Below are 14,103 nucleotides of genomic sequence, written 5' to 3' on the forward strand. Positions count from 1 at the left end.
GACGAATCCAGGCAGGGCTGCACTCGCCATTGCCTGGCACAGAAGCTGCTCTGCTCCCACGAGCCTCTCATCCTGCTGGGACTCGAATTCCTCTGGAGCAGAGAAGGCTCCCAGTGTTGTTCTCATAACATCCGACCTGCCTGGCTTCGTGTGAGGAGTCAACCCCCCGTGAATCCCGGTGTTCGTCCCTCGAGTTTGCAGCAGGGATGGTGTCAGGCTGACAGCTCCTCCTGCCACGTCCCAGCGTGGCTGAAAAACCGCTCTGTGCGTCAAGGTCACTTTATCTGCCCTCATCACGGGCCAGAAACGCTCACGTTAATGGGTCTCTAATTTAATCAAAGTGCAGGGCTGGGATCTTTTTTCCCTCTTGAAGGGCGAAAATCAATTTGCAATGACAGCGGATGCGCCTCCTTGCTCCTCCAGGCTCCTGGCAGACCACTCAGCCCCACACAAAATTAGGTGGAATTAAAAAAACCCACCAGACTTACTCAGTAATTCAGACCCAGAATTTAAAATTGAAATGCCTGTCTCAACCCAGCAATCAATTTTTTTCATTTGCATAAAATACTGTACTACTTTCTCCTTCTATTCACAGTTTCATCCCGTTTTTTAACTCTTGCTCTTTGCATGTTTACAGAATCGTATATTCTGAGTTGGAAGGGACTCATAAGGAATCCACCTTCTATTACAGATGGTTTATTCTTTACTGCAGAAAATATCAATTAAGTATGTGTATAAAAATGTAAATTATCATTATTCAGTGTTGTTAATTTGTTCTCAGGACTGGAAGCTGAGTAAATTTTTTCACAGTAAGAAAAAACTATAATAATAATAATATTGTTTTGGTCTGACGTCAATATTGGGCCTTTTTAGGTGCTTTTGAGCACTTTGGTGGCAGCGTCCCATCCCCGCAGGCCTGTGTGCTCAGAGAAACCGCTGATGGGGTTTCATAATTACTGTATGTGCTGTTTACAAACAGCCTTTTTCCTGCAAATCCAGAAGCTGTAAAAACGCATCGGGGAGGAAAAGGCCAATTTCCGTGCTCTGGGAGGCAGGGAATGGGCGCTCCCTGCTTGGACAGAGCAATCACAGGCAGATTTCTTTGCGTCTCCCTGCGGTTTGTTTTTCTCTGTCTCAGCGCTCGGTTTGGGAATCAATCACCAAGGAGTCCTGATTTCCATCCTCCAGTGGTTTTATTTATTCCTGCCTCTGACCGGGACTGCTGGCAGGGAAGGACGGAAGAACGGAGGGAGGGCGGCCGCGCTCCTGCTGTGAACTGCAGTGGGAATTACCAGGAATTTCTGGAGGCAGTGCTGACGTGGCCAGACCTGTCCCTGGACGGGGGACACACACGGTGACCGCGATGTGTCCGGTCCTGTCCCCGGGCAGGGACACCCACGGTGACACCACAGCCCCATCCTCGCCGCGTTCCCCTTTCCCTCCCTGTTCCGTCCTGCGCGTCTCCTCCTCTCCCACGTATTTATTCCCTCCCTCGTGTTCCTTCCTCTCCTACATTTTAAAACGCTTTTCTGCATACACGAGATTGTAATTATCGAGTGAAACACTGAACATTTTTATTTTAAGGGCTTTTTCAAAACTCTGTAGCCCCTCACTGAGACACGTGTTTATCTTTGCCAGAGTTTTCCTCTTTCAATATGGAAGTTTTTACTGCTGGACGCGTTCTCACCTTAGGGAAACCTCAGGGTGAGTTTTTAAACATTCCAGTGGGAAACAGGCCGAGCAAAGATCTTTTATTATTATGCTTTGAACAAAACTTTTGTTGCTTCGGCTGCTTCTCACACTCATCGTGCTGAGCTTTCCCAACCGTGTGTATGGGACAGCACCGAGAAGGCTGGAGAGATCGTTCCCTCCGGGCCGCGGGGGAGGGAGGAGGGGTGTGACAGGACGGGGCCCCGGGCCGGAGGTAACAGGAGGGGACAGGGCGGGAGGAGCCGCCGGGCCCGGCCGTGGGCAGCGCTCGCCACCCAAGATGGCGGCGGCCCCTGAGGCGGCCCCTTTGTCTGCGGCCGCCGCCGCATTGCGAGAAGGGCGCGAAACTGGGGCAGCGCGGGCACGCCCCCCCTCGCCGTGCGGGCGGGGCGCGCGGCCCCCTCGGCCAATCAGCGGCCTCCACTTCCTTCCCTCTCACAGGGGCTCTCCCGCCCGCCCCTGCGCGCGCAGCCAATCGGCGGCGCCCGCCGAGCCCCCGCCCCCACGTTGGCGGAGGGGGCGGGGCCACGCGGCCGTTTTGTTTGGGCGTCCCTCCCCTCGCCCCCCGCCGCGGCTCATGAATATTAATAAAGTCCCGCCCAATCGGGTGGTGCGGCGGCGGCAGCGCTTTGGTGGTGTAATCGCCCCGCCTTGCAGCGGGATTAATCTGCATATTTATAAGGTGGGCGGGGCGGGGCGCGGGCGTTTATAAGGTGCCGCCCCGCCAGGCTCGCCGTACATTGCGTTGAGGCTTTGAAGTGCTGTGTGGACCTCGCACCGCCCGGGCACCGGTGAGCGCCGCCGTGAGGGGCGGCCGCGGCCGCGCTGGGCCGGGGGGAGCTGCGCCGAGCGGAGCCGCGTCCCGGGGGCGGAGGGCCGGGTCACAGGATATGCCGGCCCGCCCCGGCGCTCAGTGTGGGCCGCGGGCGCGGGGAGCGCGGCGGAGCGGGTCCGGTTGGGCCGTCTGTGTGTGTGGTGGGGGGATAAGAGGACGGGGCCGCGGAGGGGGGAAACGCGCGCGCGGAAACAAAATGGCGACGGGGCCTCGGCCATGCAAAATGGCGGCGGGCGGGAGGAGGTGGCGCTGTGTCCGCCGGCCGGCAGGCGGCGCCGTGGTGCGCGCATGCGCGCTGGGCCCGGGCGGGCGGGGGCAGCGGGGCCTGGAGGAGATCCCCCCCTCACCCTCCGAGTGAATCGCGGCCTCAGGGCCGTGTGAGGGGACTCGTTCGGCTGCAAGGTCGCTTCGTTGTTGTCAGAGGTGGCGTCAGAACGGTTTAGTCTTTCGGATCTTGTTGGGAATATGTTTTTTCGAGTCGCTGACTTGGTTCTGCTGGTTTGGCAGGTCAGGATGGCATCAGACGAGGGAAAGCTCTTTGTCGGCGGGCTCAGTTTTGACACCAACGAGCAGTCGTTGGAGCAAGTCTTCTCTAAATATGGACAGATTTCAGAAGGTGAGACTGCAGAGTCAAGGTGGGGTGGTTTCCATTGGCTTTTTACATTCCCCAGGTGCTGATGGTTTTTTTTTTCACCTCTCCTTTCAACAGTCGTGGTGGTTAAAGACAGAGAGACTCAGAGATCCAGAGGTTTTGGGTTTGTTACTTTTGAAAACATCGATGATGCAAAAGACGCGATGATGGCCATGAACGGGAAGGTGAGGAGGCCCTGGGGCTGATTCTTTATTTCCAAAAACATAAGAAGAGAATCTGGGGAGATGTGCTGTTGTTCAGTCTGTGTGGAAAAACAAATAAATGCCAGTGTTTTAAATGCATGAAATTATACAAATATAAGTAATGTGGCTGCATGAAGTTATGAATGTGTGTTTAGCAATTTGTGTCTGATACAAAAACTGCATGATTTTACCTGTAAAACTGTGAAATAATAGAATTTTACAGGAATTCCTATATAATAGGAATTATATCAAGTTTAAATACCAGTTTATTTGTGTGTTTGGCTTAGTTGGGACAGGAAGTAGAGCGTTTATTGTGTCAGAATCAGTGAACTCTGGTAGTGCTCAGCTGATGTGAAGCTGCGTCACTCCCTGCGTGTGTGCTTCGCTGTCTAGATATTTGAATTGTGCATGGGCTAACTGTGGTTCTGTTTTAGTCCGTAGATGGGCGCCAGATCCGAGTGGACCAGGCTGGGAAATCCTCCGAGAACAGATCCCGTGGCTACAGAGGGGGGTCCTCGGGGGGCCGGGGTTTCTTCCGCGGGGGCCGAGGCCGGGGCCGCGGCTTCTCCAGAGGTGAGAGCGTGTGGGGGTGACCCTCAGGGCCTGGAGGGGGGGGTGTCACTTGTCAGGCTGCCTAATAAATCCTCGTTTCTGTGTTTCTCCAAGGAGGTGGAGACAGAGGCTATGGCGGCAGCAGATTCGATTCCAGAAGCGGAGGCTATAACGGCTCCAGAGACTACTATAATAGCAGGTAAGGCGGTCGGGGGGAGCTCTGCCAGCCCTGTGGGTGTCCCAGGAAGGGCTGAGCGGGTGTGAAGCAGTTGCTGTTTGTCCCACAGGAGTCAAGGTGGCTATGGGGACAGGAACTCAGGAGGCTCCTACAGAGACAGCTACGACAGTTACGGTAAGTGCCGCTCCGAGCGGGAGCGCTGAGTCCGTGTGCTGTAGGAGCTCTGAACCTGCTGAGCCTGAGCCTGGAGTGGGGCAGGCTCAGGCTGTGGACGTGGTGGTGCCGGGAGATTCTAATTTAATGCATGTGCAGGAGTTGCTCGGATCTAAGGCAAAGCAAGTGTTATAAAAGGTTGTTCCTGGAGCCCAAACTCGGCTGCCCTTACGCTCTGACCCGCGGGTGGGGGATCTCACAGTAGCCAAGTAGCAGTAGCCTCGGAATAATGCAAGGGAGTAAAATGCTGGAACTTGTCTTTGCTTCAGTGCCTTTACAATTGTGCCTGCTTCTTGTCCTCAGCTACACACAACGAGTAAAAATCCTTCCTGACTCAAGATCGTCCTTCCAATGGCTGTATTTATAAAGATTTTTGGAGCTTCGCTGAAATGGTTATTGTGTAGTACATCTACTTGTATTTTCACTTTTGTAGTATTATCAGTTCTGATCTTGTCAAACACAGCCTGGCAGCTTCTGAGACGAGATGGTCTGATTAGACTGTCTTGGAGAAAGCTCTGCTTTCAAGTGGTTTTAATCTTTTTTGAAAGCACTTCAGATTTTATTTTATCCTCCATGATGAGCCAAGGTGTTCCTTTTTTCTTTTTTTTTTAAAGTTGGGGCCCCAATTCAGTTTCTTATGAGCTAGAAAGGACCTTGAACCGATGTTCACTGGAAGCTGAACAAGCTGTGGACTATTTTTTTTTTTTTTTCCAAGTGCATTACCTTCGTCTTTTGTAACATTCCTTTAGTGTAGCAAGGTAGGAATGCGGCCTGGGTTCCATTGGAAGGCAAACCACCTTGATATATCTAAAGAGAAACGTGCTTGTATGTTCAACCCGCATAACGGTATTTTTACTGTTGTAACGATGTAAATGACCCAGAACTAGACTTGCAAACTTACCATAAAGAGGTTCTTGAAAATGTTTATTTATATTGTCCTTTTTTACTGGAAGAAATAATGCATATTCCATTGCTGTTGTATTTGAAGTGGTAAAGGATTCCTGTATACAGTTTTCTTTGGCTTTACGAAGCCTATTAAAAGACCGTCTGAAATGAACTCTGCTCCTGACATTTACATTTCATTGCACAACACAACCCTTGGAGACGAAGAACAGTCTGGGAGCGAGAGAAGATTAGGGATAGTGGCAGAGCCAGCCAGACGATTGACCAGGTGCTGGAATTCAGTCCTAAAATCGGTCTTGACATGTGAATTGGCCAACAAATTTCACATAAAACAGTCAAACTTGTCTAGAGGCTGGAAGTACAAACCCGAGGGTGCGTTAGGAGCGAAGCGCAGTCGGAATGTTAGGAAGGCTAATGGATGTTTGCTCCAAACCTGCTGTAGCCTACACTGGGAAGCTGTAGAGAAGAGCCAGTGCTGTAGTCCCTGGGCTGTTCCCTGCGTGCCGAGCGCGTGTGCGATGTAGGGGAATGCCGGGCTTAGGTAGCTGTGTCATTGCTTACAAGTTCTAAGAATTCTTTGCTAGCAAATGGAAACTGCAGTGTCCTTGGAGAAAAGAAGTGTTGTGCCTCCAACAGAAACCTCTGAGACGAGAGCTGCTCTCTTGGCTAGTTCATATGTGGAAATAGTCCTGTAATTCGAGGTAACTCCTTTTGCTCATGTCCGCATCCTTCCTCTTGTTGAGAGCTCATTTGAAAGTCTAATGTACCTGTGAAATATTCCTTTTGACAATTTTGGTCAGCTGCCGGAAAAACGTTTAACCCATGCCGTATGCAACCTTTGGCTTGTGGCACACCTTGGGTTCCACAGATCAGAGTTGGGCATGCAGCCGTGTCTTGCTGTAGGTACGGAAGCAAGATGGGAACGAACTCCCTGACTCGATATGTGTTCATCTATTGAGACTCTTCCTAGACTTCATTAAGTTGCTCACTTTAATTGTAGCTTTCTTTGCCATCCTACTTGTTGCCATTAACTTTTTCCCATGGCCCACACTTCCTAAGCAGCCATGTCCAAGTGTTAACTCTCTGCTTAGGGATCCAATCCATGGGCTGGCTGAGCACGGGCAGCAGCCGGCCCGGAACAGTTTTCCCAGACTGTGCTTTGTGGTGTGATGGGTTCAGCGATGGCTTGTGAGACCCTCGTACGCTGTGAGCTGTGTGGGGGAGGTGGGGGATGTGCAGCCTCTGCCCGGCGTTCCTGTTAATGCCTCTGTGCTTTGGCAGGCTGAAGGGACCAGGGGCACGGCCCGGAGCCTGAGCGGATCCTGAGGGAGCAGAGCTGCGTTCCAGGGGTGCCAGACTGAGTTTGCCGACCAGGTAACGTCCCTCCTGTCCACCTCTCACCTCCTCCAGCTTTTCCTGACCCCAAACCTTTGGTGTATCTCTGTTTCACAGCCTTGTGCTCTGAGTGGTCCCATTAACCCTCTTTTGTGGGTCTCTATATCTTTATCCACCTTCTAATTCTCTTCTATTTCATTTCAGCACTGAAAGGCATCAGAGAAGACCGAGAAGGACAGACCCTGAGTGCAGTGGGGAGATGAAGAGCCCAGAGCAGTGGTGGTGCTGATTTTTACATGGGTCAATTGAACAAGTCAATTAAGCCAGAATAAAATACTGCAATGTGGAAAGCCCCCAAATCTCTGTGGTACTTTTGTGGTAAACATGAGAATGTTTTTGGCAGGAAGTTTATCTGGTGCACAGCTCAGTTCAGAGCACAGAACACACTGATGCTGCGGTGGTTGGGGCTCCAAGCAGATTGATGCCTGATCTTCATGGAAAGCGAGGTCTTGTTTTTGGTTAAATTGGAAAAATGGGGCAGCTCAATAATTAGTAGGATTTATCTTGGGAGAGACTGACAGACACTGTTTTGGGCAGGGTATGGCACTGAGTTTCTGATGGCCTCAGCTGCTCCTGCCCAATTTTTTCTTGTGTTAACAGTTGCTTTGTCTTGCCTTTTTCTCCCTGTTTTTTAACGGGTAAACTCAGAATTTGGTGAGTTGGCAAGTGAGGTGCTCACTCGTGAGCCCTGAGGATGCCTTGCGTATCATTTGCCAGTAATAAGAGCCCCAGAAGGATATTAAATATAACAAAAGCTCAAGAGTGTGTGGAGCCTTGACTGATAAAAATGCAGTCAGGTGAGGTTTAAACGAATTCAAGTTGAAAATACTTAGAAATAGTGCTTTGTAAGACCTTCCTAAATAGGATGCTTTAATGCAGGTAGGAATAATGAATAGATACAAAAATAAAGCCTGAGTGAGGTGCTGTTATTTTTGGCAATGCTAATTACAGTGCTGCATTAATGATGTGTTGCATGGATGGATGAGGGAATTGCTGGATCCAGGGGCTGGATGTAGAACCAAGTGGCATCCTCGGGAATGTGTTTGGGTGTCACGGGGCTGATGTGACATCTGGCATGAGCTTGGGTGACCTATTTTTAACCAAAATGCCTTTTCTAAAAGTCCTGTGTGTCTGGGCAGCTTGAGCCCTTCCCTGAGGGAAATCTAGGAGTAGAGTGGTGCTGCAGGGCAGTGAGAGAGCCCTGGTCAGTGTGGGGTGTCTGGAGAGGAACAAGAAGGTGGTTAGAAACGCTCAAAAGGCTCCTGTTTCCAGCACTGTTCCCGCGGTGGGAATGGCCCTCATGGTGGGGGAATGGTGACACGGGGAAATGTGATTCTGAGGGAGAAGGTCTTGCTATGATAGAGAAGTAGTGACACTGAGGGAGAAATGACGAGTAGGGGGGAATGATGTCCCTGGAGGGGGAAATGGCTGCCTTGAGGGTCTTGCTGTGAGGGGGAAATGGCGGCCCCGAGGGAGAAATGGTGCCCTCAGGGGCAAATGGAGGCCATGAGGGAGGAAGGATGACTCTGAGAGGAAAATGGCAGGTCTGAGGGAGAGGGTCTTGCTGAGGGGGAAATGGCTGCCCCGAGGGAACCATGACGGCCCTGAGGGACGACCCTGAGGGGAAAATGGCGGCTCTGAGGGACGGGGTCCTGCAGCGCTGGGGAAATGGCGGCCCTGCGGGGGTGGCGGCGGCCGTGAGGGGACAGCGACGATCCCGAGGGCAAAATGTCGGCCCTGCCGGGGCTCCGAGAGCGCGGGCAGCCCGGAACGGCGGAGCCCCGGAACCCGCGAGCGGCTCCGCGGGGCCCGGGCGGTGCCTGCGCCGAGCGCACCGTCCCGGCGCCTTCCTCTGGCCGCCGCTCCCGCCCCGCTCCCGGCCCGGCCCGGCCCGGCTATGCGGCCGCTCCTCATCCTCCTCCTCCTCCTCCTGCCCCTCGGCCGCGCCGCCGCCCCCGGGCCGACCAACAGCACGGAGGCGCCTCGGACGGCCTCGGGGAACGGAACGCGGCCGTCGCCGGAGACGCGGCGCCCGCCCGGGCCGGGGCTGCTGGCGGGGTCGGGGCTGCCGGTGCTGAGGCGGGCGGTGTATGTGCTGAGCGCGCTGTCGGCGCTGGCCGCGCTCTACTTCGTGCTGCGGGCGGTCCGGTGAGTGCGGGAGGGGCGGGGACCCCCGGCGGGGCTGTGTCCGTGTCCCTGCGGGTCCCGGTGTCCCCTGTCCCGGGGTTCTGCCCTGCTCGCCCCAGTCCTGGTTTCCCCGGGCCTGGGATGTGTTCCTGCTTGTCCTGGCCCCAGTTGTCCCGTGCCTGCCCCTCTTGGCCGTGCCCCTGCCAGTCCCAGTCCTGATCTGGGTCCTCCTGGAGCCGATCACAGTGTCCCCTGTCCCCTTGCCTGCCTCGGACCTCTCCTAATCCCAGGATTTGTGCCCATTTTCCCTGGATCCCCCTTCCCTCCCTCCTTCCCTCTGCTAGCCAAGGCTCTGCTCCCCTGTGCATCCCTTTGGCAGTGCTGCTGTAAATCCGCACCGCTGTTAATTACCCGGGGTAATTAGCGATGACAAACCACCTCCATGCGGTCCCGTTTGTTCTGCCCTTTGGCTCGGATCGGCCCCGTGTCCCTGCGGTGGGACAGCGGCTCCCCATGCCCTCCCTGTCCCTCAGCCGAGGGCCCCAGGAACGAACCCCAGACCCGTTTCAGGTTGAAGAAGCCCCAGAAGAAGTACGGGCTGCTCTCCAGCCACGACGAGAACATGGAGCTGGGCTCCCTCGACAGCGACGAGGACACCGTGTTCGAGACGCGGAACCTGCGGCGGTGAGGGAGGCTTTGGTGTGTTTTGTGTGCTTTGTGTGTTTCTCTCCTCCTCGCAAGGGGCTGAGGCTCCTTTCCTAAAGTCGTGGGAGCTTTGGCACGGCTCCTGCAAACAGATCTGCATAAATTAAACGCCTGTGTGTGGTCTCTGTGTTGGCACACGGATTTATCTCGCTTTTCCTTGTTTTCTCACCCAGAAAGGTCTCACTGACAGGGGCGTCCCTGACTGATTTGGACACTGCTGTGGGGTTGCAAGGGCTGTTGGAGGGAGAGGCAGCCCTTGTGCCCAGTCTAAGCCTCCCTGTGTTAGACAGAAAAACAAAAATTCCTGTTTTTTTCCAGCCTAGGAGCTGTTTCCAAGTTATATCCCAGTTCAGACTCCCAGTCCCATCAGGACATCCATTCCTGCTTGTGTAGAACTGTGCTTCCCACAAGTTCAGTTTCTGGGGAGGGTCTTTTAAGCTGAGGAGGAATGTCAGCTCAAGGAGTATCAGCTCAAGGAATGTCACTTCAGCAGCTGCCCAGCCCTCAGCTCCCCCCTGACACACTGTCCATGCTCCCTCTGATTTTTGGCTGTCTCCTTTTTTCCCTGTTTTTGCAGATGACTCGGGACCAGCGGCACCGCCTGCCCAGACTGACAGAGGGTCCAAGCCCAGTGGAATCTCCAGTGCTCAAGTTTCATATCTGCTTACAGTGACTCTTTATTAACAGTTCAAACCTTCCATAGCTAGGGCAGGGGAAAGGGGACCAAACCTGTTTTCTTCACATGCATTTTTGGGGACATTTCTGGGGAAAGGCAGAGCTGAGGTGCGCTGGGAGCTGCTCACTGCACGGGGAGATGCTGAGGTGATGCTCCTGGAGGATGCTCAGCGGGTGAAATCCAAGCTCTGGGCTGTGTCCAGGGTGTTGGTGTTTCAGGGTACTCATATCTCCCTGTCTCAGCCCTGGGGGTCAGCTGGAAGCATCAGATGAGGGGATTCCTTTTCCAGGCTGATCCTCTTTCCTTCATGCGATATCAGGTTACTTCTTTGGGAAGTGAATCTGTAATGAGCTCCAGCCCAGGAGGAGCTGGGAGAGCTCTGGGTGGGGGTGTGTTAGTTCAGGCAGAACAGCTTTGGGAATGAGTTAAACGGGTTCAATTTTGCAGGATTAGCAGTTACACGGATAATCCGGGTCATTCTTGGGTTTACAGACACGTTTACAAACGAGAGGGGCCACAAACCCAGAGGGATGTTTCTCCAGAAGAGCCACATCCATGTGGTCTGTGGGGCTGGGAGTGCCTGGACTGCTCTGCCCAGCCCCAGTCGTGTGCTCACCAGGGGCACGTGTGTGACACCAGGGACACGTGTGTGACATCTGCCAGGGTCTGGACATTGAGACACCTGGGGTGAGGTGGTGCACCTGAACTGCAGGTGTGAGGAGTGTCCTGGAGCAGCTGATGACTGCAAAAAGGGGACCCTGACCCCTGTGACTGTGATTCAGGACAGCCCTGAACTGTGAGTTGTCTCTTCTCAAGGGTACTGGAGTTTCACTCCGCTGCTGGTACTCACATGGGAGTGCAGCCCATTGTGTGGATAATTTGGGATCTGATTGTGTAGAACCAAAGGTGAATATGTTGGGTGGATCTGCTGCTAAAACAGTGAAAACTGTTTGCCAGGTGCTCCTGCCTTGGAAACTGTCAGTGCATCCTTAAATCCCATTTCCACCCAGGCTGGCAGCGCCTTTGTTTGGAGCAGCCAGGGGAGTTGCCCTGCGGGCGGGGAGGTCCCTGAGTCACCTTTGAGGTGAACATTGCACAAAAGATTTTAAAATACACAGATACATGTTTTTAATCGTGCTGCCGTGTGCTCCCAGAGCTTGGATGGGCCCTGCTTTCCTGTCACACCTGATCCAGGTGCTCCCTGCTCATGGAGCTGCTGCAGATGGAAGCAGGCAGAGATTCCATGTGGGAATGGGATGGCTCAGTCCGGCCGCCGCCTCCCTGTGATCCATGGTCAGGGATCCCTTGATCCTGCAGGGCTGCACGTGCTGGTAACTTCCCTGGCTCTTCAGTTCCTCTGGAAAGTTGTTCCTTGTGCTGTTGAACCCAAATGAACCCGACTGTCCCAGTCCACTGCAACCCACGCATTCCTTGGCCTTCCTTTACCTGAAGTGATTAAACCTGAGCATTCCTTGGACTCCTCTCTTGCTGGACAGGTGGGGTCTGCAGTTCTCAAGTTTCCTCACCTCGCAGGAGCAGAGGATTTGTTTAATGTTAAACGTTTGGGTCAGAGGGAACCCCAGGCAGGGCCTCCAAACAGTCACTGTTGTTTAAGCCAAAGCCAAATTTCTCAAGTTTACACAATCCCTCTCTGCTCTGCTTTGCTCCCTGATTTGCCCTTGTTGCTGCTGGTGGTTCTGTGGGGCTGGAGGGCAGCAAGAAGGGCTGGGGCACAGGGCATCCCTGTAGATGGCACTCACAGACCAGACATGTGGCTGCCAGGGCACTGCCAGCACCTGGGGAAGCGGGAAACAACTCCTGGAAGGCAAATCTTCCCCCGAGCAGTTGCCTGGGATGAGCTGGAAGTGCCCTCTGCAGACGTGCCCTTTGGGGACTGTGTCTCTTGGCCTCGGGGTGGGGGAGCAGCAGGTTTTGGGCTGGTTCCTGGGGAGGGTCTCTCCCAGTGGCACAGGAGGCTCCTGCCCTGGGTCTCACCTGGCCCTGTCAGTACTTGTTTGGGAAGGATTTTGATGACTCTGGGACTGACAAGGTTTTGAGATGCCCTGATGGGAAGGAGTGGAGCCACCAGCTCCAGCACAGACATGAACACCCAGCCCTGCCCAGCAGCACCCCCAGGGCACCCCGGCTGGGCCAAATTAGCTGCAGTGCTAATGAACTAACAGGGCAGGACAGTGTTGGGTTAGACTGGGTATTAGGGGAAACTCCTTCCCCAAAAGGAAGGGATCCAGACTGGAGCAGGCTGCCCAGGGCAGTGCTGGAATTGTTCAAAAAACATGGGGATGTGGCTCCTGGGGACATGGTTTAGTGGTGGCCTTGGTAGTGGTGGGGGAATGGTTGGATTTCATGATCCTGGAGGGCTTTTCCAATGGAAATAATTCCACGGTTCTGTGCTTCCAAGCTCTGTCTGTGTGGGAGCTGCGACAGTGCTCGTTCCTTTCCAGGCTCAGGGGGCTGATACCCCAATTAGCACTAATTGCTGTGGCCTGTGGTGCCGGACCAGCTGCAGCTGTGCTGTCCCCCCCCTCTTCCCGTCCCTGATCCTGCTCTGTGCCATCCCCCCTTCCCGAGCCCCCACCGGGGAGCGGCTCCGGCTGGCGCTGCCTGGGATTCCAGTCACAAACACAAGCTGGCGGCATGGATCTGCTCTGAATTTATTTGAAACTCGAGGTAAAGTGCTCTCGATGCTTTGGATGCAAATTTCCCTCCCTGGAACGGGAGCTGCGGGCCGGTGGAGTGCTGGGGAGCTCTCTTGATTGCAGCAGTCTGTTTGCTGCTCCTGCCGTGGGGGTGAAATCCCCGGGGGGCTGGCACGGGCAGCTCCTCTCCTGCTCCCTGGCCCCTGCTTTTCATCAGGGCTCGTGTATTGAGTTGTTTTCTGGGTGGGTTTGGTTTTTTTGTGTTATTGTGTGTGACAACAGCCTGTGTGTGATTTTTCTGGTCACTCCACGGGAGAAGAGACGGTCCAAGCCCTTGCAGTGACCCAAGGAGGGAAAAGAAAGAAACGTAGAACATTTATAGATAATGTCTGCAAAAAGACAGGATGGGTAAAGCGTCCATTCATGGATTTCAGGGTTCTTTGCCACGGAGGTGGATCCCTCCAGTACCAAACCTTGGTTTTCATGGGTGGCATTAACCTAGGCCAGGCTGGACAGGGCTTGTAGCACCCCAGGCTAGTGGAGGATGTCCCTGCCCATGGCAGGGGGTTGGACTGGATGGGCTAAGGTCCTTCCAACCCAGACTATCCCAGGGTTATTTCCATGGGCAGCTCTCTGGGGTGGGGATTGTCACCTTGAACAAGTCGGGCTCTCAGTCCTGGTGTGGCCAGGCCCACAGTGGGTGAGGAGATGAGGGTGGTTGAGGGAAGATGTCCCAAGTTCTGTCCCATTTATTGCTCATACCTTCCCTGGATGGCTTTGGGGACTTTGGGGTGACTGTGGGTGGCTCTTGGAAGCAGAACTTCTCTGTGCATGTTTTCAGCTGCACTCACAGTTCTGCCCCCGTGTCCCTCTGGCCGGGGCTCGTCGTGGGCAGGGACTGGGTGGTCTTCCTCACCTTCGTTCCTTGGGCACTGGCACTCCAAAATGCGCCTCTGGGTTGGTGTGGAATTGGGTGGCATGCTGGAAAAGGAGCTGGGAATGCTTGAAAACCTGCTGCAGAGTCTCTGATGTCTGTTCTGTTCCACTCAACAAAGCACCTCCACACAACGAGCAGATTCTTCTGTATTAGAAATTACCTTTACTTAGTTGGCTTTTTGTCTAAATCCTTCTTCTGATCTTTATTTTTTTTCCCTTCCATCATGGAAAGGTGAATGGAAGTGGCACTTCAGCCACCAAAGCCTTTCCTTTAGAATCGCTGGTTGTTTTTTTGTTTTAAAAATTTTCCAAGGGGCTTTGCAGGGGAGGAGGAAGGAGCGTTCTCTTTTCAAGTGACTCCGGGGAATAAAAGTATAAAGGA

The 14,103-nt window shown here is 53.9% G+C and overlaps 2 protein-coding genes across 5 annotated transcripts; both read left to right on the plus strand.

The window, feature by feature from the left end:
- Positions 1–2,257: 2,257 nt before the first annotated feature.
- CIRBP (cold inducible RNA binding protein) lies at positions 2,258–6,910 on the plus strand. Of its 3 annotated transcripts, none has more exons than XM_027900963.1 (8): positions 2,258–2,501; positions 3,053–3,161; positions 3,255–3,361; positions 3,814–3,952; positions 4,046–4,130; positions 4,219–4,283; positions 4,626–6,599; positions 6,765–6,910. In XM_027900963.1, exons 2-7 carry the CDS (start codon positions 3,059–3,061, stop codon positions 4,640–4,642), a joined length of 516 nt encoding a protein of 171 aa, XP_027756764.1. In that variant the 5' UTR covers positions 2,258–2,501; positions 3,053–3,058; the 3' UTR covers positions 4,643–6,599; positions 6,765–6,910. The 3 variants fall into 3 exon arrangements, with proteins under 3 accessions (XP_027756764.1, XP_027756765.1, XP_027756761.1); XM_027900964.1 differs by having other exon boundaries at positions 6,507–6,599; XM_027900960.1 differs by having other exon boundaries at positions 4,219–6,599.
- Positions 6,911–8,517: 1,607 nt separating this feature from the next.
- CUNH19orf24 (chromosome unknown C19orf24 homolog) lies at positions 8,518–11,084 on the plus strand. 2 transcript variants are annotated; one of them, XM_027901082.1, is made up of 3 exons: positions 8,518–8,768; positions 9,318–9,446; positions 10,030–11,084. In XM_027901082.1, the coding sequence occupies exons 1-2, from the start codon at positions 8,518–8,520 to the stop codon at positions 9,433–9,435; spliced, it is 369 nt and encodes a 122-aa protein (XP_027756883.1). In that variant the 3' UTR covers positions 9,436–9,446; positions 10,030–11,084. The 2 variants fall into 2 exon arrangements, with proteins under 2 accessions (XP_027756883.1, XP_027756882.1); XM_027901081.1 differs by having other exon boundaries at positions 9,318–9,431.
- The last annotated feature ends 3,019 nt before the right edge of the window (positions 11,085–14,103 follow it).

This window comes from Empidonax traillii, unplaced genomic scaffold (genome assembly GCF_003031625.1).
Source record: "Empidonax traillii isolate 1590-97213 ecotype Southwest subspecies unplaced genomic scaffold, ASM303162v1 scaffold761:size885847, whole genome shotgun sequence".
In the NCBI taxonomy this organism is placed as follows: domain Eukaryota; kingdom Metazoa; phylum Chordata; class Aves; order Passeriformes; family Tyrannidae; genus Empidonax; species Empidonax traillii.

What these genes read in the sequence shown, in the direction of transcription:
- CIRBP (XM_027900960.1), top strand. Translation starts at nt 3,059, where the DNA reads ATGGCATCAGACGAGGGAAAGCTCTTTGTCGGCGGGCTCAGTTTTGAC. An exon ending in TGATGGCCATGAACGGGAAG is followed by an intron (nt 3,362 to 3,813) that starts GTGAGGAGGCCC and finishes GTTCTGTTTTAG; the next exon opens with TCCGTAGATGGGCGCCAGAT. An exon ending in AGAGACTACTATAATAGCAG is followed by an intron (nt 4,131 to 4,218) that starts GTAAGGCGGTCG and finishes TTTGTCCCACAG; the next exon opens with GAGTCAAGGTGGCTATGGGG.
- CUNH19orf24 (XM_027901082.1), top strand. Translation starts at nt 8,518, where the DNA reads ATGCGGCCGCTCCTCATCCTCCTCCTCCTCCTCCTGCCCCTCGGCCGC. An exon ending in TTCGTGCTGCGGGCGGTCCG is followed by an intron (nt 8,769 to 9,317) that starts GTGAGTGCGGGA and finishes GACCCGTTTCAG; the next exon opens with GTTGAAGAAGCCCCAGAAGA.